At 37.0% G+C, this 24,480-nt stretch overlaps 1 protein-coding gene across 1 annotated transcript in view; it reads left to right on the forward strand.

The window, feature by feature from the left end:
- Positions 1 to 24,480, forward strand: part of PACRG (parkin coregulated) — a 519,397-nt gene that overhangs the window by 295,261 nt on the left and 199,656 nt on the right. Inside the window, exon 4 of the mRNA XM_055309543.1 lies at positions 22,736 to 22,885. Within this exon, the coding sequence (XP_055165518.1) occupies positions 22,736 to 22,885 (150 nt within the window). The remainder of the gene's footprint in view (positions 1 to 22,735; positions 22,886 to 24,480) is intronic.

Genomic DNA, 24,480 nt, shown 5'->3' on the forward strand with positions numbered 1-24,480 from the left:
TATATAAAGTATATATATAAAAGTACTTTGTGGGTTGAGTCTCTGTATCTCTGTCTATAATTCCTGCATACATATAAATAAATAAATAACATAAAATTAGTATATATGAATATTAAATTATAAATGATTTGTATAAAACTATATATATATATATATATATATAACTATCTTGTAGATTGATTCTTTAATTTCTTTACATTTTTGCTCAGATCTCCTGATTCTGCTTAGTTCTACTCCCTGGGAAATTTCCTTAACATCATCTTCGCAAATTTTCATTGATTATTTTGTTAATTACAAATTAATTAATTGGGATGCCTGAGTGGCATTTATTTATTTTTATTCTGAATATTGCTCTTTTATTAAGGATTTTATTTGTTTATTCATGAGAGACACAGAGAGAGAGAGGCAGAGACATAGGCAGAGAGAAAAGCAGTCTGTATGCAGGGAGCGTTGGACTCAATTCCAGGACTCCAGGGTCACGTCGTGGGTCGAAGGCAGATGCTCAACTGCTGAGCCACCCAGGCATCCCAGATTATTGCCTTTTAATGGTGTTTTGTTCTCCTTCTTTATGAATCCATTATGCCCATTCTCCTCTCTCTGAATGTTTATTACAGATTTGCAGGGTCTGGTGTTTATTTGGTTAGAGGTTTTTTGCTTCTTGCCTTATTACATTCTTCATTCATTCTTATAGAATGAACTTTCTCTTTACTAGCTCTTAAGATTCTTAATACTACACGAGATAAACAGGACAGTGTATTGGCTAAAAACATAAACTATGGAATCAGACCAGCCAGCTTTGAGTCTAGTTGTACCATTTGCTAGCCATTGGATTTAGGGCAAGTTACTTTACTCCCTGTGACACCATTGCTTGATCTATAAAATAGGAATAATATGCATTTATACTTTTTTAAATTGGTGCATGGTTTCTGTATCTTATGTTTTGCATTTTTAAGCCTTACCTTATTTTTTTATGTTTATGATTTATCAATTTTTGATTTTTTGATGCACTAGATTTATTTGCTATTCTTACATTTTGTGTTTGTTCTGCTTTTTTGACTTCTTGAGTTGCATGCCTATCACTTTTATTTTTCATTGTTCTTTCATTTACTAATCATAGCATATAAGGCTATAATGTTTTTTGTGTACAATTTTTGCTTAATTCCAATCATTTCAATATGCAAATTTCTTCTATCAACTGTATTATAATTTGTATTCATAGTCTTGATGATTTATTTGAACAAAGGAGATACATTAAAATTTCCAAATTTTTAGAGATTTGGTTTTAATTATTTTTATTGATTGCTTTATGGAAAGAGAATGTGCTTTCCCTTTAATTATATTTCTTTTTTGAAATACATTGAGTTTTTTTCTTTTTTATTAAGCTATAAGAAAGCTCAATTACTGTCATCATGGGGATTGAAAAGAAAAGGAATCCTTTATATGATTACATCTTAATATAATTTTGTCACAGATTTTAGTATGTTTATTCTATCAAATGTATTGATAATATTATTCAAATAATTTATATATTATTTTCTTTTTCACAATTTGTTAGGTCAAAGACTGAGAAAATTATGTTAAATTTGCCCACTCCAGTAGTGAGAAAACCACTATAATTTATATGTCTTGAAAGCTTTCAATGGGCCAAGTGCTTCCCTAGAATAATATCATTTCATCCAGGTACCATAATCCTTATTTCACAGGTGACAGAACTGAAGTGTATAAAATTCAGGAAACATGTTTATGTCACATAGTTATCAAATGGTAGAGTCAGAATTTGAACCACATCTGAGCTTCTTCTATTCTTTACCAAAATTCAGTGCTGCATCTACTGCTGCAAAAGACTTTTTTTTAAAAGCATACATAGAATATTTATAAAAAGTAGCCACATCCTAGGCCATCAAATAAGCCTCAAAAAATATCAAAGGCTAAAAAAAAATCAAAGGATGAAAATCATAAAACGTATAATGAAATCAATATACGATTTATACTAGAAATCAATTCTTGAAACAATAATTAAAACATTCCCATATGTTTTGAAATTAAGAATATACTTCTAAATATTTTGTGGATCAAATGAGAAATTATAATGAAACTATGAAGTATTTAGTTTCACAAAAATGAAAATATTACATAAAAATAACATTAAAAACTTATAAGAATATTGCATAGAATATTACAAACGTCACTGAAAATATTCACCACATTTGACATGGTACAACAGTATTATAAAGAAATATCGAGCCTAAAACATAGTTTCAGAAAAGGAAAAAGAGGAATAATAACAGGTACCTATCTCAGTAAGTTACAGAAAAAAAAAGCAAAGGAAAGTTAAAAGAAGAATAAATTATTGCAATATCATAATAAAATTAAGATAGAAAATAATCATGCAACTGAGGGAATAAAAAAGCAAACATTGATTTCTTAAAATAATAATATAAGTACTTTGCAAAGCTTATAAATAAAAAATGAGAAAAGGAAGAAATTACCAATTTCATAAATGAAAAAGGAAATGTCATACAGACCCTATAAACCCTGAAGATATCTTGGTAATATATTATGAACAGCTGTATCTCTAAAACTTTGAAATTTCAAGGGAATGGTGAAATTTTTATAAAGTATTAATTATCAAAACTGACACCAGAAAAAAAGTTAAGATACAGATAATAATATAACAAATGAGTAAATTAAATCCATAATTAAAAATCCTCCATACAAAGAACACAAGGCTCACATAGCCTTACTGGTTAGTTATGCCAAACACTTAAAGAAAAAAATAATGCAAATATTGTACACATATTCTCAGATCATAAAAACAGAATATACATGCCAACTCATTTTATGAAGCTAGCATAGCCTAGATAGCAACAAGTTCAGTATGAGACATTACAAGAAGAAATTTTCTAGGATGATCTCATTCATGAACATCAATGAAAAAATTTCTAAACAAAATTATTAGAGAACTGAATCCATCAATATATAAAAATTATAGTATCTCACGACAAAGTTGGTTTTATTACAGGAACATAAAGTGGCTAAACATTAGAAAAATATATTAATGCAATTTATGTTAGTGTATTAAAGGATAAAAATCACATGATCATTTCAAATGATGGCAAATGCCGTAGATAAAAACCAACACCTATTTGTGTTTTTAAATGGAGAATATAAAAAAAAAATGAAAGGTATTGTGGGGGAAAGGAGAGAAAATGAGTGGGAAAAATTAGAGAGGGTGACAAAACATGAGACTCCTAACTCTGGGAAACAAACAAGGGGTAGTGGAAGGGGAGGTGGGCAGGAGTATGGGGTGACTCGGTGACAGGCACCGAGAGGGGCACTTGACGGGATGAGCACTGGGTGTTCTACTATATGTTGGCAAATTGAACTCCAATTAAAAAATATTAAAAAATAAAAATAAAAATAAATAAAACAGACTAAGAAGAGAAGAAAATTTTCCTTAATATGATAAAGGGAATTTTATCAATCAGAAAAGGCTAGGTTATGCTGAAATAACAACCAATCTCCAAAATCAAAAGCTTATAACAGTAAGTAAGTGACTTAGAATGAAGATCTGTTTCCTACACGTGCTAAGTGCCTGTTGCAGGTTGGCAGGGGGATTGTTCACAGCAATTGCTTAGGGGCCAGCCTGATAGATGTCACTGCTGACAGCACCAGAGAAAGCAAGAGCCCAAAAGATGTCTTTCTGGTGATGAAGTGCTCCATCCTGGAAGTAATATATTTTATTACTATACATTGGCCAGATCTAGTCCAGGACCCACCCAAACTCAGCAGGGCCAGAAAGTATAGTCATATCATGGACATTATGAATAAGACATTTTAAAGTCTCTGGGTCCTGTTATATTCATTTGAGGGTTAATTCTGACAGTTAACCTGTTAAACATGAACTTCAAACTTTGTCTCCCTGTGGTGGTTAGAAACCAAAGTTCTTCCATCTCCCAGCTTTGGCTTATCTTCTGGGCATGCTGGGGTCTCTCCCATGTGTATAATCCTTAGAGGTGACCTAAAGCTAGGTTTTCATGGATGTTTTTAGTTTACCTGCTCTGTGGGTCTCTTTCTTCCAGGATCCTCACCTCCCCTGCTAATTTTCTACCAGAACAAAGTAGACTGGACTTTGTGCCAGGCCAAAGTCCCACCTTTTACATGTCAAGCCAGTATTCCTGCTACTATCTTGTGCCCAAGGCCACACACATTAGCTCTTAGAGGTACAAATCATTCAACTCACAAATCTTACCTGGTACACTTCGATCTTTCAAGGACAGACTCCCTTCTGCTTTCAGCTTACTTTTAATTCTTTGGCATGACCTTCAAGGATCCCCTTTAAATATCTGGTTTTTGACCTTATTTCTATTACAGTTGACTCTTGAAAAATGCAGAATTTAGAGGCACTAACCCCCTTCACAGTTGAAAATCGTGAATAACTTTTGACTCCTTCAAACCTTAATTACTAGCAGTCTATTGTTGATTGGAAGACTTACTAATAGCATAAATATTTGGTTAACACATATTTTGTATGCTATATGGATTATATACTGTATCTTTATAATAAATTAAGCTAGGGAAATGTTATTTTTTTTAATTTTTTTTTGTTTTATTTATTTATGATAGGCACACAGTGAGAGAGAGAGAGGCAGAGACATAGGCAGAGGGAGAAGCAGGCTCCATACACCGGGAGCCCGACGTGGGATTCGATTCCGGGTCTCCAGGATCGTGCCCCGGGCCAAAGGCAGGCGCTAAACCGCTGCGCCACCCAGGGATCCCTAGGGAAATGTTATTAATAAAATGACAAAGAAGAGAAGGAGTTAGAGCAGGACCCAGGAGGGCGGGGATGCCCTCGGGCTCCCTGGACACTAACAGACACCTGCGCCCCGGGAGAGTGCTCCGAGCTCCCTAAGGGCTGCAGCGCGCACGGCGGGACCGGAGCAGCTCGGAGGGGCTCGGGCAGCGGCTCCGCGGAGGGGGCTACGGGGCGGGAGCGCGAATCCCACAGCGCAGGCCCCGGAGCACAGGGCGCCGGGACACAGCCCAGGACCCGGCCTCCCCTGGGACAGGCAGAGGCCGGGAGGGCCCAGGACAGCGAGGACGCTCCTGCCCCGAGCTGAGCAGATCAGCGGCCCCGCCCCGGAGCCTCCAGGCCCTGCGACGGAGCCGAGAGCCCCGAGCCCCGTAGTTCCTGCGGAGGCTGACTCCAGGGCTCCAGAGCTGCCATAGCAACTGCGGCTGTTCCTCCTGGGGCCTCACGGGGTAAACAACCCCCGCTGAGCCCTGCAGCAGGCAGGGGCAGAGCAGCTCCCCCAAGTGCTAACACCTGAAAATCAGCACAGCAGGCCCCTCCCCCAGAAGACCAGCTAGACGGACCAGTGATACTCCCCCGTGTTCCAATACAACTTGTTTTTGGCCACTCTGCACTGAGCAAAATGACTAGAAGGAAAACCTCACCTCAAAAGAAAGAATCAGAAACAGCCCTCTCTCCCACAGAGTTACAAAATCTGGATTACAATTCAATGTCAGAAAGCCAATTCAGAAGCACGATTATACAGCTACTGGTGGCTCTAGAAAAAAGCATAAAGGACTCAAGAGATTCATGACTTCAGAATTTAGATCTAATCAGGCAGAAATTAAAAATCAATTGAATGAGATGCAATCCAAACTAGAAGTCCTAAAGATGAGGGTTAACGAGGTGGAAGAACGAGTGAGTGACATAGAAGACAAGTTGATGGCAAAGAGGGAAACTGAGGAAAAAGAGACAATTAAAAGACCATGAAGATAGATTAAGGGAAATAAACGACAGCCTGAGGAAGAAAAACCTACATTTAATTGGGGTCCCCAAGGGCGCCGAAAGGGCCAGAGGGCCAGAATATGTATTTGAACAAATCCTAGCTGAAAACTTTCCTAATCTGGGAAGGGAAACAGGCATTCAGATCCAGGAAATAGAGAAATCCCCCCCTAAAATCAATAAAAACCTTTCAACACCTCGACATTTAATAGTTAAGCTTGCAAATTCCAAAGATAAAGAGAAGATCCTTAAAGCAGCAAGAGACAAGAAATCCCTGACTTTTATGGGGAGGAGTATTAGGGGAACAGCAGACCTCTCCACAGAGACCTGGCAGGCCAGAAAGGGCTGGCAGGATATATTCAGGGTCCTAAATGAGAAGAACATGCAACCAAGAATACTTTATCCAGCAAGGCTCTCATTCAAAATGGAAGGAGAGATAAAGAGCTTCCAAGACAGGCAGGAACTGAAAGAATATGTGACCTCCAAACCAGCTCTGCAAGAAATTTTAAGGGGGACTCTCAAAATTCCCCTTTAAGAAGAAGTTCAGTGGAACAATCCACAAAAACAAGGACTGAACAGATATCATGATGACACTAAACTCATATCTTTCAATAGTAACTCTGAACGTGAATGGGCTTAATGACCCCATCAAAAGGCGCAGGGTTTCAGACTGGATAAAAAAGCAGGACCCATCTATTTGCTGTCTACAAGAGACTCGTTTTAGACAAAAGGACACCTACAACCTGAAAATAAAAGGTTGGAGAACCATTTACCATTCAAATGGTCCTCAAAAAAAAAAAGCAAGGGTAGCCATCCTTATATCAGATAAACTAAAATTTACCCCAAAGACTGTAGTGAGAGATGAAGAGGGACACTATATCATACTTAAAGGATCTATCCAACAAGAGGACTTAACAGTCCTCAATATATATGCCCCGAATGTGGGAGCTGCCAAATATTTAAATCAATTAAACCAAAGTGAAGAAATACTTAGATAATAATACACTTATACTTGGTGACTTCAATCTAGCTCTTTCTACCCTCGATAGGTCTTCTAAGCACAACATCTCCAAAGAAACGAGAGCTTTAAATGATACACTGGACCAGATGGATTTCACAGATATCTACAGAACTTTACATCCAAACTCAACTGAATACACATTCTTCTCAAGTGCACATGGCACATGGAACTTTCTCCAGAATAGACCACATACTGGGTCACAAATCGGGTCTGAACCGATACCAAAAGATTGGGATCGTCCCCTGCATATTCTCAGACCATAATGCCTTGAAATTAGAACTAAATCACAACAAGAAGTTTGCAAGGACCTCAAACACGTGGAGGTTAAGGACCATCCTGCTAAAAGATGAAAGGTCAACCAGGAAATTAAGGAAGGATTAAAAAGATTCATGGAAACTAATGAGAATGAAGATACAACTGTTCAAAATCTTTGGGATGCAGCAAAAGCAGTCCTGAGGGGGAAATACATCGCAATACAAGCATCCATCCAAAAACTGGAAAGAACTCAAATACAAAAGCTAACCTTACACATAAAGGAGCTAGAGAAAAAACAGCAAATGGACCCGACGCCCAGCAGAAGAAGAGAGTTAATTAAAATTTGAGCAGAACTCAACAAAATCGAGACCAGAATAACCGTGGAACAGATCAACAAAACCAGGAGTTGGTTCTTTGAAAGAATTAATAAGATAGATAAACCATTAGCCAGCCTTATTAAAAAGAAGAGAGAGAAGACTCAAATTAATAAAATCATGAATGAGAAAGGAGAGATCACTACCAACGCCAAGGAAATACAAACGATTTTAAAAACATATTATGAACAGCTATACACCAATAAATTAGGCAATCTAGAAGAAATGGACGCATTCCTGGAAAGCCACAAACTACCAAAACTGGAACAGGAAGAAATAGAAAACCTGAACAGGCCAATAACTAGGGAGGAAATTGAAGCAGTCATCAAAAACCTCCCAAGACACAAGAGTCCAGGGCCAGATGGCTTCCCTGGGGAATTCTATCAAACGTTTAAAGAAGAAACCATACCTATTCTCCTAAAGCTGTTTGGAAAGATAGAAAGAGATGGAGTACTTCCAAATTCATTCTATGAGGCCAGCATCACCTTAATTCCAAAACCAGACAAAGACCCCACCAAAAAGGAGAATTACAGACCAATATCCCTGATGAACATGGATGCAAAAATTCTCAACAAGATTCTAGCCAATAGGATCCAACAGTACATTAAGAAAATTATTCACCATGACCAAGTAGGATTTATTCCCGGGACACAAGGCTGGTTCAACATTCATAAAACAATCAATGTGATTCATCATATCAGCAAGAAAAAAAACAAGAACCATATGATCCTCTCATTAGATGCAGAGAAAACATTTGACAAAATACAGCATCCATTCCTGATCAAAACCCTTCAGAGGGGATCCCTGGGTGGCGCAGCGGTTTGGCGCCTGCCTTTGGCCCAGGGCGCGATCCTGGAAACCCGGGATCGAATCCCACATCGGGCTCCCGGTGCATGGAGCCTGCTTCTCACTCTGCCTATGTCTCTGCCTCTCTCTCTTTCTCTCTCTGTGACTATCATAAATAAATAAATAAATAAATAAATAATAAATAAATAAATAAACCCTTCAGAGTGTAGGGATAGAGGGAACATTCCTCAACATCTTAAAAGCCATCTACGAAAAGCCCACAGCAAATATCATTCTCAGTGGGGAAGCACTGGGAGCCTTTCCCCTAAGATCAGGAACAAGACAGGGCTGTCCACTCTCACCACTGCTATTCAACATAATACTGGAAGTCCTAGCCTCAGCAATCAGACAACAAAAAGACATTAAAGGCATTCGAATTGGCAAAGAAGAAGTCAAACTCTCCCTCTTTGCCGCCGATGACATGATACTCTACATAGAAAACCCAAAAGCCTCCACCCCAAGATTGCTAGAACTCATACAGCAATTTGGTCGCGTGGCAGGATACAAAATCAATGCCCAGAAGTCAGTGGCATTTCTATACCCTAACAATGAGACTGAAGAAAGAGAAATTAAGGAGTCAATCCCATTTACAATTGCACCCAAAAGCATAAGATACCTAGGAATAAACCTAACCAAAGAGGTGAAGGATCTATACCCTAAAAACTATAGAACACTTCTGAAAGAAATTGAGGAAGACACAAAGAGATGGAAAAATATTCCATGCTCATGGATTGGCAGAATTAATACTGTGAAAATGTCAATGTTACCCAGGGCAATTTACACGTTTAATGCAATCCCTATCAAAATACCATGGACTTTCTTCAGAAAGTTAGAACAAATTATTTTAAGATTTGTGTGGAATCAGAAAAGACCCTGAATAGCGAGGGGAATTTTAAAAAAGAAAACCATATCTGGGGGCATCACAATGCCAGATTTCAGGTTGTACTACAAAGCTGTGGTCATCAAGACAGTGTGGTACTGGCACAAAAACAGACACATAGATCAATGGAACAGAATAGAGAACCCAGAAGTGGACCCTGAACTTTATGGTCAACTAATATTCGATAAAGGAGGAAAGACGATCCACTGGAAGAAAGACAGTCTCTTCAATAAATGGTGCTGGGAAAATTGGACATCCACATGCAGAAGAATGAAACTAGACCACTCTCTTGCACCATACACAAAGATAAACTCAAAATGGATGAAAGATCTAAATGTGAGACAAGATTCCATCAAAATCCTAGAGGAGAACACAGGCAACACCCTTTTTGAACTCGGCCACAGTAACTTCTTGCAAGATACATCCAGGAAGGCAAAAGAAACAAAAGCAAAAATGAACTATTGGGACTTCATCAAGAAGCTTTTGCACAGCAAAGGATACAGTCAACAAAACTAAAAGACAACCTACAGAATGGGAGAAGATATTTGCAAATGACGTATCAGATAAAGGGTTAGTTTCCAAGATCTATAAAGAACTTATTAAACTCAACACCAAAGAAACAAACAATCCAATCATGAAATGGGCAAAAGACATGAAGAGAAATCTCACAGAGGAAGACATAGACATGGCCAACATGCACATGAGAAAATGCTCCGCATCACTTGCCATCAGGGAAATACAAATCAAAACCACAATGAGATACCACCTCACACCAGTGAGAATGGGGAAAATTAACAAGGCAGGAAACCACAAATGTTGGAGAGGATGCGGAAAAAGGGAACCCTCTTACACTGTTGGTGGGAGTGTGAACTGGTGCAGCCACTCTGGAAAACTGTGTGGAGGTTCCTCAAAGAGTTAAAAATAGAAATGCCGTATGACCCAGCAATTGCACTGTTGGGGATTTACCCCAAAGATTCAGATGCCATGAAACGCCGGAACATCTGCACCCTGATGTTTATAGCAGCAATGTCCACAGTAACCAAACTGTGGAAGGTGCCTCGGTGTCCATCAAAAGATGAATGGATAAAGAAGATGTGGTTTATGTATACAATGGAATATTACTCAGCCATTAGAAACGACAAATACCCACCATTTGCATCAACGTGGATGGAACTGGAGGGTATTATGCTGAGTGAAGTAAGTCAATCGGAGAAGGACAAACATTGTATGTTCTCATTCATTTGGGGAATATAAATAATAGTGAAAGGGAATAGAAGGGAAGGGAGAAGAAATGTGTGGGAAATATCAGAAGGGGAGACAGAACATAAAGACTCCTAACTCTGGGAAACGAACTAGGGGTGGTGGAAGGGGAGGAGGGCGGGGGGTGGGGGTGAATGGGTGACGGGCACTGAGGGGGACACTTGACGGGATGAGCACTGGGTGTTATTCTGTATGTTGGTAAATTGAACACCAATAAAAAATAAATTTATTATTAAAAAAATCAACTGCATTCCCTTTGTGTACCTGTTAGCTATAGCCAAACTAAATGTGCTTCTATTATAGATAGAATAGAAACCTCTAAGGTATTCTATACCTTTGCTTTCTTTTAAGAATGCCCACTCTCACATCTTCCAGTGCCTTAATGGTAAGGAACCTTCATAGCCCAACTCAGGAATTATTCTATGGAGCCTCTTCTGTTTCTTCTCTCCTCTTACTCTAAACTCCAGCCCTCTCCCTACCCTACCTTCCCTTCCCTACAAAATTTTATATCTTCCTTTCTTGTGTCATTTAGAACATAATGTTAGAAAGTAATATATTCCCAACAACATCTAATGTGCTTGCTAATGCATCGTCAATGCATCAAAATGGGTTGCAAAAATAATTTGATCAAGTGTATAACTGCCATCCATACTAAAATTTGTATAGGTCTTATAATCAAAAGTGTGAAGTGGCCATTTGGGCTTGCCACTATAATATATATCATATGAAAACTATTTTTGTAAGAATCCCTAATATGAAATAGCAAATAAAGAGTATAATGACATATATTTTCCATCTACTAGAGAAATTACCAAAGTGGTGAGAGTAATTTTTTGTTTATTCACCATACATTCTCATGTGATTCTTTCTGTTTATAACCAGTAACATACATTTGTGAGATGGTCTACTAGGAGGCAAGTTGACTCCAGCTGCTAAAGAATTACAAAAATATCACTGATCTACAAATATACAGCACATAAGACAGTGGCCTCATTAGGAGAGCTCTAATGAGTTGAGGTCACCCAGCTATAAAGGATAAACATGCACAGACACAGCTAAAGCAACTTAACATTTAAGCAGCAATAACATTTTAAAAAGCAAAATAGTCTTGTTAAAGAATACTCAATGGAAAAAAATATACCAAGTAAGGGTAAAGCATGAGAATCCATATCACAATACAAAAAAATGGTTTGAGAATTCTATTTAATTAGAAAGGAGCAAGTGCAACTGAAATGCATTACTCTTTATTCATAATCTAATAATTTTACTTATATACCTTAAAATTTTCCAGGTAAATTATTTTTAAAGCTATAAAACTATTAAAAAGTACTTATGTTTAAGAACAAAATATCTAATATCTTCTGAAAATACAGAAATGAGGTGTATTAGGATTATTTTGGTTATAAAATGCAAAAAAAAAGGATTCAAACTCAGTCAGGTTTGCTTGATAACTCACATAACTGAACAATCCATAGATGGGTCTCATTTCAATCATGGTTTAATATTGTGGCTCACTATTTTTACTCTCTGATTTATTTTATGCAAGATCATCTTAAAGCTGGCTCCTTTCTTGGCCTTTGGATGTTCCAAGTAGATCCAGGGACTACATATACCTACAAGAAAGAGAAAGTGTCATTGTCCCTGAATTTCCATAAAAATTCAAAGTCAAAAGTTTCCTGTGATTATATCATCTATATAGACATGCCCAGTCTTGAACACACTGACCGGATTAACCTAGGCCATGCAACCTGCCCATAGTACAGCTTAGGGGAAAGAAGAATTAGTTGCCCCCAAATGACATGACTTCTGTGTCAGAGACATTTACTAAGCACCAGATATCTAACAGCCCCCCAGCATTTCTGTTATGCAGTTATTTGAAACTATGGAACTAACTCTGTCAATGGGCTGTGAATGGAAGAGGTGTGTGTTTACTTCAAACTAAGCTTTTCAGAGCCACTGCACTTCTCCTTGCCCTGCATTAACCTGAATTGAACATCTTCCATGAGTGTAAAACGGTCCTTTTCTGTGTGAAGCCAAAGAGATTTTAGGGCTAATCTACTGCTGCAGCAAACCTACCCTATGCTGAGCAATTCAGATTCCAAAATGAGAATCCATAGCTATTTAGGGAAACAGAATCTGGTTTCATAACTTAAAACATCCACATTATGAGGAAGTCATGTCCACTTTATGAACCTTCAGTAGCTGATGCTAAAGACCACGTCTCTCTGTCCTTTTTGAGAATTAGTATGACCACTGGAAAGGCCATGGGCCTGGCCCTTGTTTCTATTGCTGGCTCTACCATGTTGTGCAAATTAGTCCAACTCGTTGAGCTCAGGAGATGAGTCTGCATCTCCAAAATAAGGAAGTTGATACATCTCTTGGAGAGCTGTGATCATTGTTATGTGATCACATGTGTGGAAATGCCCAGGCCAGGTAAGAAGCAGGCTCTTAACAAATGGTAGGTGTTGTGCTGAATATGAGTAATCATAGTCACGTGGGATTATAAAATCCAGCTATTTGATGATTGCTGTTCTTCCTTCCTTCCTTCCTTCCTTCCTTCCTTCCTTCCTTCCTTCCTCTCTATCCATTTCTTTCACACTTTATCTATCAGTTACCTCACCACCCTTAATTCCCCATTTAAAAAGACATAATATAAAACTGGTGTCACTCTAGAAGTTATTTCCTGTACAGAAGTAATGTGTTAACAGATGTGGGATGATAGTAATCTCTGGCAGGTGTTAGCCAACCCCAGAAATATTTGAATAGTTAGCTGGTTGGTCACTTACCAGAGGAAAGGCTCCTTCTGGACCTGTGATGAGGAGTTGAAATCAGGCCCAACTCTGTCTGAATAGAGAAAATGAGTCAGAGAGATGCAACAATGGGAGGTACTAGAGCTGATGGGAATGGAGCATACAGCTGTCCATGTCAAAACAGCACAGTTGAATCAAAGGGATAAAGAGGTAAAAATAATAATATTACATTTTCAAACTGAATTTAACAGGTATTAGGTGTCCTTTTCCCATTATCAAATAAACAAAGTTCATCAATTTTCCTAAGTCTACCACTTACCAGTTCTCAGACAAGTTAACCACTTTGAGACTCAGTTTATAATATTGGCAGAAGAATGGCACCCAATTTATGGGTTATTTCAGTGCTTAAATGAGCTAAATACGTTTCAAGCCCTCAGCAGGGCACACAGTCTAAGTGTAATAAATGTCACCATCATCATCATCATTATTCCAGGTCTTGATTAGGGCAACAGTTTTTAGTTGCCAAGACTAGAACTTTATCTGGCAATCTTAATCCTTTGGCATGAGGGTTGAGTTCTAGTCAGGGAAATTATCATTCTTACCTTCTTGCTGTTCCTTCATGGTCAGTATCTGCAGACTTCCTAACTTTGGGTCATTGAATAATTAGTAGATTTGGATTCTGTAACTCTCATCAAAGTTACAGTAAAAAAGTTAGATGGGAAATGGATTAGGTCAAGTATAGACCTTGGTGATATTGCAGTAGGACCAAATCTTCAGGACATATCACTTGGATTCAATTGTTCACACAGAAAAGAAAAAAAAAAAGGGAAAAAAAGCCTGACTCTTCAACCATTTCCATACCTTGACTACAAGGGAGGTCTTGCCAGATGCCTCGCTGATGTGGTCTGTTTATGATCTCCTTTATGAGTAGACTTATCAGAATACATGAAGTAAGCTTGGCCTGACATTTCAGAGAACTCACCCTGGCTGATAGTGATCACTGCTATTTTCTTGGGAGTTCTCCAATAACCTGCTTAAATAATAAATTCCAGAATTATACCAAATATTAATGCAAAACTTAGCAGTGTGTAGTTCTTCAAGCTCCTGCTTTGAGCTGGAAAGGGGAGCTTCTTCTTGAAAATGGGTATGTTTATCCACTTGCTGTTTAGCACTGCAGCTCTCACCCTCCTAGTGTGTGAAAAGCCTATGTATGTGATAGCCTTCTTCGTAGTCTACTACTTCCACTATCTTAAAGCTGCAGGAAAATTAAAGACCTTTCCTCCACCAGAAGAAATGTTAACAGTGATTCTTAGAAGTGATGCCTGCTTGTCACAGCACATTGATTTCGGTCCCATTCAGCAATGGTGTCAGGGCTGGCCAGCTGCTTCCTTTGGTCATCAGATCATCTGTGGCCCACTGCTGTGGGCAGAACTCAGACAAAGGGCAGTCTAGGGACAGGGGAGCAAGGGGAAAAGAGACAAAGGGGCATTGCTTTCTGACAAAGGTCCTGTTAGAGGTATTCAGGTTGTGTGGAAGCTAGCGCAGGCCCAAACTTGGCTGCAGCAAGAGTGAGGAGCATGTGGAATTGCATCATTATTCAGGTTCCTCTATAGCTACAAAGTTGTGAATATCACGTAGATCATGCTCAGGGCTCTATGGTTGAGACCATTTTGATGATGAATGCTTTCATTTCTTTAAAAAAAATTAGTTTTTTAAGATTTTTATTTATTTATTTTAAAGAGAAAAAAAAGCACAAGCAGGAGCAGAGGGGCAGAGAGAGAAGGAGAAGCAGACTCCCTGCTGAACAGGGAGCCCAATGCGGGGCTCGATCCCAGGACCACAGGATCATGACCTGAGCCAAATGCAGACAGTTAATCGACTGAGCCACCCAGGCATCCCTTAAAAAATTATTAATTATGTATCTGTCTTTAAAAATAAGTATTTAAGTGAAAGAAAAGCCAAACACTCTCACCAAAAACTGAACTGTGTTCCATGGTCCTAAAGTCAAAATATGTTCTTGTCAGTTGAAGAAGTGAAAAAATTAACTACTTTTAATGACAAAGCTTTAATAGAATATCTGAATTTTGTATCAAGATGGTTTCTTTATGGGATGAGAGAAAAATTAATATTTTTTAACACAACACTTACTGGAAAACAATGAATTAAAGACAAAATTGTAGCCTTTATTATTGGTTTTCTAGATGCCCATAATAGCTAAGTCTCTAATGCTCTAATTGCCCAAGAATATGAGAACTCAGCCATATCACACTTATTTAGTAATTGAATTCTGTTTGGGAAAAGAAAAATTTCTACAATTTTGAACCTGCATTTAGTTTGAAAACATATTGTAAATTCATTATACTCTGTAAATTAATGGATTACATGATTAGCACCCCTCAACCAGCAAAATTTATGTTCATTTCAATCAAATTCAACTAATATATGAGGCCAAACAATATTAAATATTCTAAAATATTTTAATTTAAAAAAATACTTATGATACATTAAGACAGCTATAATAGGCAAATTCCTAGAGATAGCAAGTAGATGAGAGGTTACCAGGGATGGAGCGTTTCTGCAGAATAGGTGTAGAGTTTCTGTTTTGGGTCATGGAAAAGTTTTGGAAATAGAGAGGGGGGATGGTTACACAACATTGTGAATGTAATTCAGCCATGCCAGACTTGCAAATGATCAAATGACATTTTATAATATTTATATAGTTTATACAATAAAATAAAAATAATCATTTAAGGTATAAAAATAAATGAGAAGAATTCAAATACTGAAATGTCTACTCTCAGCATTATAATACTGTATTTTCTATTAGAAATTCTGGCCTCTGTCATGTGACAAAAATAAATACTAGAAAGCTAAAGATCAATTGTCAGTGTTTGTGATAATATAATTACCTACAGAACCCAAATGAATTCACTGTAAAACAATAGAATCAGTAAGAGAAATAAGTAAGTTAACCAGTAAATAAATATATAAAAATGATATGTTTTTGTGTATGTGTTATCAAGAATTTTTAGAATGCATGTTGGGATAAAATAGTCTTAGACAAACAGTGACAAAGTATAAAATTGCTTTTAAGTGAACCTAACAAATTATGCAAAATCTGAATGAAGAATACTATAAAGCTTTCCTGAGGAGCTTAAAGATGACAAGGAAAATTGAAGAGGTACAAGTTTCTAATGGAAAGATTCAATAGTAAAGATGTAAATTTTCCCCCAAAATATTCTCTAAATTTATTGAAATTTTTGTCGGTCTCCAGCATATTTTTTAACCTCACCAAATTATTTTAAAGTTTGTCTCAAGATATAAATGGTTAGGAATAACCAAGAAAATACTGAGAATGAATGAGAGAGCTCTACGTTCCACTAAATTAAAATATACAAAATCATGATCATGATGGATAATATTTTTAGGTAAATATGCAAAGTATGCTGAAAAAATTTTAAGCAGTATATAAAAAATTATTTTTTAATGGAATAAAATCCTTAGTTTACAAATGCCTATGGAAAACATAGTCTAATGATAGTGGCTGAGTATATAGATTTCTCTGTTTACATTCTATTCTACAAAGTGCGATCATAGCTTTTATAACCTACTTTTTTCTCATTTGTGTCTTGTCAACATTTTCCTATTTAAAAAAAATATTTTTCTATTAGATAACTTTGGGAACTTTGTGATTTTCCATTATCTAGGTATACCTGATTTTACTTTTGTTTTTGGAGCATTTAGATTGTTTCTAATTATAAATATTAACTATCACATCCTTCCCTATGACTCTTTCTGCATAGGTGTGTACCTCCTTAGACTAAATGCCCAGAAGTGGAATGGCTGGGTCAAATACTATAAACACACACACTTTTATCCATGGTTTTTCTTTCCGTGGTCTCAGTTTCCAGTAGTAAACTGCAATCCAGAAGCAGATGATCCTCCTTCTCACATATGTCAGAAGGTCAATAGTAGCCTAACGCTGTAGTGTTTCACAATTCCTACATCATTCCTCTCACTTTATTTCATCACATAGGCATTTTGTTATCTCACATCACTACAAGAGGAAGGGTGAATATAGTACAATAAGATATTTAGAGAAGGAAAAAGAACATATCCACATAGCTTTTATTACAGCATATTGCTATAATTGTTCTATTAGTTATAATTGTTAATCTCTTATTATACCTAACTTATAAATTAAACCTTATGATAAAAAGGTATATATAGAAAAAGCATGGCATATGTGGGCTTTGATACTATCTGCTATTACAAGCATTTACCTGGGGTCTTGGAACATATCCCAGGGGTCTTGGCACATATCCCCATGGATAAGGAGGGGACTACTATATTGCTATAGAAAGGTGGTGAGGGTTTATAATATAGTATCTATGAGAGTGCCTCTTTTCCCAAACCTGTGTCCACACTGAGTATTACTTTTTAAAAAACTTTTTGTTAAATGATATTCAAAATTATAGTGTTTATTTTTATTACTAATGAAGCTGAACATACTGGAATATTAATTATTTATTTGTTTTATTAATTTGTATATTATCTATTAGTATTCTGTGCCCACTTTTTCATTAGAAAAATTCAATCTTATTGGTTTGTGATAGCTATTTGTATATCAAGGATATTAATATAGCATATGTCAAAAATATTTTTTAGACCTTATTGTTTGCTTCTGCATTTTGTTTGGTGTTTCCAGTTTTAAAAGAAGTAGAAATACTTCCATTTTTCCTGATTCTCCAGTTGTGAATCATATCTGATAGTAGAAAATGTTCACACTTTGCAAAAATTATAGCAATAATGGATTTTATGCTTAAGAAAAATCATACATGTAACATAGCCATCTAAGATGAATAAGTTTTACCTCTTTGACTTTAAATTATTTTTTCCTTATTCTTCAGCAATTTCTATGTATCTGGAAGCTCTATCTTGTTGATTATACTTGAAGTAAGCAGTACAATAGAAATCCAATTTTCTGAATAGAAAGGTTCCACTGGCTGATCTATAATGTCAGTAGATTTCTCATGTCAGACCCTTTTCAAAATCTTAAATCTTGAGTTCAAAGTCCTCACTTATGTCTTGACAATAGATTTCAGGCCCATCAAGACAAGAATAAACACATTTCTGCTCTTTCAAAGTACAGAATCATATTCTTTATATCTGTTAACATACTTTTTCAAAGGAAAATAACTTTGTTTCAGAAAAAAGCCCTCTTTTATTTAATTCCATTGGGATGGTAAGAACAAAAAGACTTCCAACTTAATGGTATATCTTAATTCCTCAAGAATGAGAAAGAAAAATAGAGGAATTGAAGTGGAAAGGAACTATATAAAAAAATCCCTCTTGGACAAAGTTAAGGGGTTTTTATAGTACATACCCTGGCTTTATTTCACAGTGACTGCAGAGGTTTTAGAGCTATTCCCTAGTCATTTAGGAGGATTCAGAGTTCTATTTTAGATGCCATTAAGAGTAATGGTTCACACATTTCACTTGTCAGTCATTGTCAGTCCAATAACTTTCATCACGAACATGTTAATTCAATCAAGGTTGCAGTAAAATGAAATAATTGTTTCCTGATAGCTGTTATTACAATCCATGGTGAGAGAGATTATTAGTTTATTTCCAAGGGATCAATTATCTATACACGTAGGCATAAACCTAACCAACAAAAGTTTGATGTTCTTAGTACTCATATATATAAATACTTTACTCCTTAAACAATGTGTTCTATATGGCAAACTGTAACATTCATGGTAAACTGGCATATTAGAATATGGCTATTATATTGCAGGCTTTGGTATAGATATTCTAAAAGAGGAAAACTGAAAATCCAGTATTCAGTAGCCACTATGGCTACAAAAATCTTTCCTGCAATTATCTGATGGGCTCTACACAATGATAAAACTATTTAGAAGACTGTTTCTATGCTATCTGGAGTTTTGTTCCCACATTGCTAAGTAGAACTTGATCCCTCTGAACTGGAGTCGACCTTGTAGGAGGAGAACTCTTTTATCTAAGAGGTGACAGTCTCTAGAATGCTGTCCCCTCTCCTGGAATGATCTTCGCCTAAATAACAGCTACTCATCCCTTGGGTCTGTCCCTATGTCTAAGAGCCTTTACTCTCTCAACTGGGGTAGATACCCCTTTTCATTTGCTGTTTAAATATCCTATCTTTCTTAGGAATATTCATCAAGCTTGCAATATTTGTCCACTGTCTTCCTCCATACTGTATTAAAAGCCCAAGAGGATGAAGGCCATATCTCTCTTCTCCACTTCTCTGTCTCCAGTTCCTAAAACAGTGATTGGCACACACGCATTCTCAATAAGTATTTGATGAATGAGGATTAAGTAAACTAGTATATGTAAGAAGTGCTTTGCTTTACTCCTGTAATACGGAGGTCTTCAGTGTATATTAGGCACTAGTGCTTGAACTATTACACAGCTCTATGCACTTCTGAATCCTAAACATGTTTAGCTTCATTGCTATACTTTTTGCAAGAGCATTTAGTGCCCATAATCCTCAAAAAAACATTTCTGCAGGTTCCCAAGCTCTCTTTTGTTAAACTGAGCTGGGGCAGTAGGAAGGGTTCAGTGCCTGGTTACCTGAGAAAACCAAACAGGCTTTAGATGGGATAAAACCTGAAAAAGAGCCCCTACTACTCTCTGTGAGATGCTCTACCCTTCTCCCTTCCACCTTCCCATGGTACTTTGACACTTTGCTTCTGAATATCTTATTACTACAACTTTTAGGCTAAATTATAGCATTCTATTTGTAGTTGTTTTCAGAACATGGTATGGCCTGCAGTGTCTAAATGCTGTGGTAATAAGCCATCATGCAGTGGAATTCCATAATTGTGTAATTATATTTAGATTGGTTCCCTGAGTTAAAGCTGAGCCATCTCCATTCATCACATTTGTGTTTACAGACAGTCTTCAGCTTAAAATTGTTTGATTTGGGATTTTTCAACTTTTTTTTTAAATTTTTATTTATTTATGATAGGCACACAGTGAGAGAGAGAGAGGCAGAGACACAGGCAGAGGGAGAAGCAGGCTCCATGCACCGGGAGCCCGACGTGGGACTCGATCCCGGGTCTCCAGGATCGCGCCCCGGGCCAAAGGCAGGCGCCAAACCACTGCGCCACCCAGGGATCCCGGGATTTTTCAACTTTAAGATGGTGTGAAGGCCATATGCACTCAGTAGAAACTGAACTTTGAATTTTGAATTTTGATCTCTTTCTGGGCTAGTGATATGTGGATAGAATATTCTTGCATGATGCCGGGAGGTGGCAATGACACAATTCTCAGTCAGCCATGCATGGATAAACAACTGATACACTCACAATTCTGTACCCATACAACCATTCCATTAGAGTATTAAATAAGTCACACGAGATATTCAACACTTCATTATAAGATAGGTTTTGTGTTAGATGATTTTCCCCAACTGTGGGCTAATATGTGTTCTGAGCATGTTTAAAGTAGGCTACTAAGCTATGATATTCAGTAGGATAGGTGTATTAAATATGCATTTTTAACTTACAACACTTTCAAGTTACATGGGCTTATCAGGACATAGCCCCATCATAAGTTGAGTAAGATCAGTACTTCAAACCAAACAATAATGCGGTCTGTACTACACCAGCTGTTGGGGGCTCCCCAGAGATGTTTTCATGCCCCAATGCCCATCTTGTGACTGGAGGCAATGAAGTTTCCACATTTTATTTTTTAAAACTTCCTAGTAATTCTAGAGGAAACAGCTGTGAAACGACTAAATGATATCTTATATTCTTGGATTTTTAACTGATAACTCAGTTTGGTTCAAACTTACCCCAGGTGTCATCTCTGTGCCTGGTTAGTTTGTACTTTATTTTGTAGGAAAAGAGGTGGAGAAATATTCTGAACTCTTTGAGCAGGCAGTGAAATGACCAAATATGCTCTAGGAAGGTTAATCCAGCCGCCGTGTAAAAAGAAAGATTGGGGCAGTAGAGAAAGAGAGAAGGGAGTCTGCTAGGAGCACATAGTAGTGCTCCAATGGTGGGTTCCAGGGGCAAGAAACAGAGGAGTAGAGGTAAGGATGGAGACCTAGGCCCAGCAGAGTAGAGGTGAAGTTGAAGACCGAGGACCACAGAAATGGAGGGGAGGATGGAGAAACAGGACCACAGGAGTGGAGATGAGAATGGAGACCCAGGACCAGAGGAGAGGAAGTGAGGATGGGATGAGGACACAAATTCAAGAGTTACTTCAAAAATAGAACAAGATGTCTTTGTGGCAGGAGAAATGTGAGAAGTGAGAAACAGATTTTGACCTTGGGAGTCTGGGAATCTAGTTGTATCATTACTAATATGGGGAATGTAGGAAAAATATAAAGTTTATGGAGGAAACTTATCTTTGGGACAAACTGAATTTGAGGTGCTAGTAGATCTAGGCTATTGGAAATGTGAGCTAGCGTTCAAGAATAATGTCAGAACTGCATCACATATCTTGACCATGTTATCATCCCTTTGGATAGCCTGGTTCCTTTTGTCCTTCCACAAATGACACATAGTTTAATCATAGCCAATCTATTCTTTAGAAGACAGAACAACTTATAAGTAAGAGCCTTTGATTTTCTCTTAGAGTAGAGTGGGGGTATCAGTTTAACAGTCACCACTGCTGACTTTCTATGATAGATGTTTTATAGCCCTTCTATTTCAATCTTGGAACTTTTAGGTCATTTTAGACAGTAAATAATACTTTCCCACAATTGATGAAACAGAGACATGTAGGGGAGTTAGCAAGTTCATAGAGCCAATTATCAGTATCCCTCGTCCTCTGCTTTCCCCACTGGAACAAATGTACCTTTCATACCCAGCATGTGAGCGGACAACCAGGTAACTTACTTTTTCCCATCCTATCTCTGCAGTATAACTTGTTACTATGCACTCAGAAGTGTTCGTTAAAACCCATTTTGTATTCTTTTGGGCTCTTATTTACTGTTGATTTCTTCTAAAGTTCTGAGCTTTAAAAATTTGCTTTTCTTTCCTGCTTTCCTGAGAATCTAAATATAGTCACTATATATTCACTTCTACCAGGAACACTGTCTGTGTTGGTTACAACCTATAGTTTCTACTCACACACACCACACCCAGCTCTTCCCAAATTAATTTTTATTTCATGGTAATGGTTTTAAGGATCACAGAAGTTGTTAACTAGGAAGGATGTTGCATAGAAATTTGTCTGTCAGCCTTCATGGTGCCCTTTCACCCCAGTGACACTGACTGATCTTTCCTCTTTCATGCCACTTGCCCATCGCCTGCCTCTTCTGTGAAGGATAATGAGTGGCTTTCTTAAGATTGGTGAGGAATGGCCTGGAATAACAAATAATGTACAAACAAGATCTTGTTTATAACATTAGCAGCTATAGGGCATCACTAAAACTATAGTAATAAAGGTTCAGCCAACTAAACCAAGTACAGCTCAATTAAGTAGTCTACAAGTCGACTTCGCCTTGAAATTGTAGAAATTAATGCTTTTTATTTTTGGTTTGTTCCTTTTCCTACCATACAGATGCCTTGAATCTTCGAAACCGACAGGTCATCTGTGTCACCCTTAAAGTCCTCCAGCATCTGGTTGTATCAGCTGAGATGGTGGGTGAAGCTTTGGTGCCCTATTACCGTCAAATCCTCCCCATCCTGAACATCTTTAAGAATATGAATGGTGAGTGATCCCAGGAGTCAAATGTCTTCTAAGCCTTAAAAAAAGGGAGTGGTGTGAAGTGGAGTTAATTAGCAACACACTTAGGATTTATTATTGCTTATAAACCAAGATCCATTTGGAGATCTAAATAGCGTAACTCCCATCTTTCTCCTGCTACTCCCCAGAGAAACAGTAAAATTAACAATTTCATTTATTACTCCTCACACGTACAGCTTACTTACTCAGTACAGAAGCACTGAAGCAGTTCTATAATCTTCCAATAATTAAATTGTGAAGTTTTTTTAATAGTCTTTTGAATACATTAGTAGGTTTTGAGTTTGTCCTTTCTCTCGGTAGTAATTCTACCTTTAGAGACTTTCTATTAAAATTGCAATTTCTATTAATTGGTTTAAGATGAATTTTTAAAGCAATATTATTAAAATATGGCTTAGGGAGTTTTGATACATGTTCTCATTTCTGAAAAATAGAAAAATAGATAATTTGTAGCTATTTAGTTGATGGTGAGCGTTGATTATCAATATATATATATGTGCTGATACATTTATTTATTTTAATTACTCTATAAGCTTTGGAAAGGACTGGTGAGCTCAGCTGAATCTGCTTTACTCTAAAAAAAAGTACTAGCAAGTTGTGGTGATCTCTGGTAGGCAGTGTATGTATATTTGTTCATTGCAAATGATCTTCCTTTTACTCCTCTCCAAAAGATGTGATCTCTAATAATCTTTCATGTTGCTAATTTTAAATTTCCATACTTCTCGTATGCACAGCGTAAGTCAACTTTTGAAGTGAATTCCTGACAGTCATGTAAATAAGTTAGCAATTTACTAATTTAATGGAACACTGCATGAAAATTTGGTGACGCGATCTGCTCATGTACATACAAGAAAAAAAAATCAAACAAAATAAAACCCTGAGTGTTCCTGCCACAAACAACTGCTTTGTTTGGAATCACTATTTTTCATATTATTCATAAATTGCTATTAAAAGTTTGGTTATTCAGGCAGACCATTTTAGGAAATCATGGAACGCTCAGAAAGTCTTTAGCTGTCTTTCAATAGTAGCACCTACTTACATACTTAATATTAGAGGTATTTAGTAAAAAGGACTTCACCTGGAGTTATGGAGCTTAAGAACACTCATAATGGAGTGAGTTAATACCCATTCCAAAATACCTGAATTGCAGAAAAGACTTAATGTGGACATTGAGACAAGTTTCAGAAAACTAAAAACTGGCTGTTAGCTAGTGAATCCCTTATGATTTAATAAACTGACAGTTCTAATAACAGCATTTCTACTTTATGGAAAACACTTGTTTGAGTATATTTTATTCAGACTTCATATTTTTACTGTATAGTAGCATCAAATATCCATGGGGTTATAAAATGCCTCTAACGTGTACACGTTGTTCTATTATGGTTCATAAAAGAAGCCCTAAGTTCGTCCATCATATTGAGACTCCAGTTAACTGGAGAGAAACCTAGAAATGACAGAGATAAAGGTGATAGAAATAGAGAGATAACAGAGAGGGTTACTTAAAACCGGAAGAATCAAGGAGCAGCCACCCCAAAAAAAGTCTCAGCTGTGGCTAACAGTTT

Source organism: Nyctereutes procyonoides, unplaced genomic scaffold, assembly GCF_905146905.1.
Source record: "Nyctereutes procyonoides isolate TBG_1078 unplaced genomic scaffold, NYPRO_anot_genome, whole genome shotgun sequence".
NCBI classification, from domain to species: domain Eukaryota; kingdom Metazoa; phylum Chordata; class Mammalia; order Carnivora; family Canidae; genus Nyctereutes; species Nyctereutes procyonoides.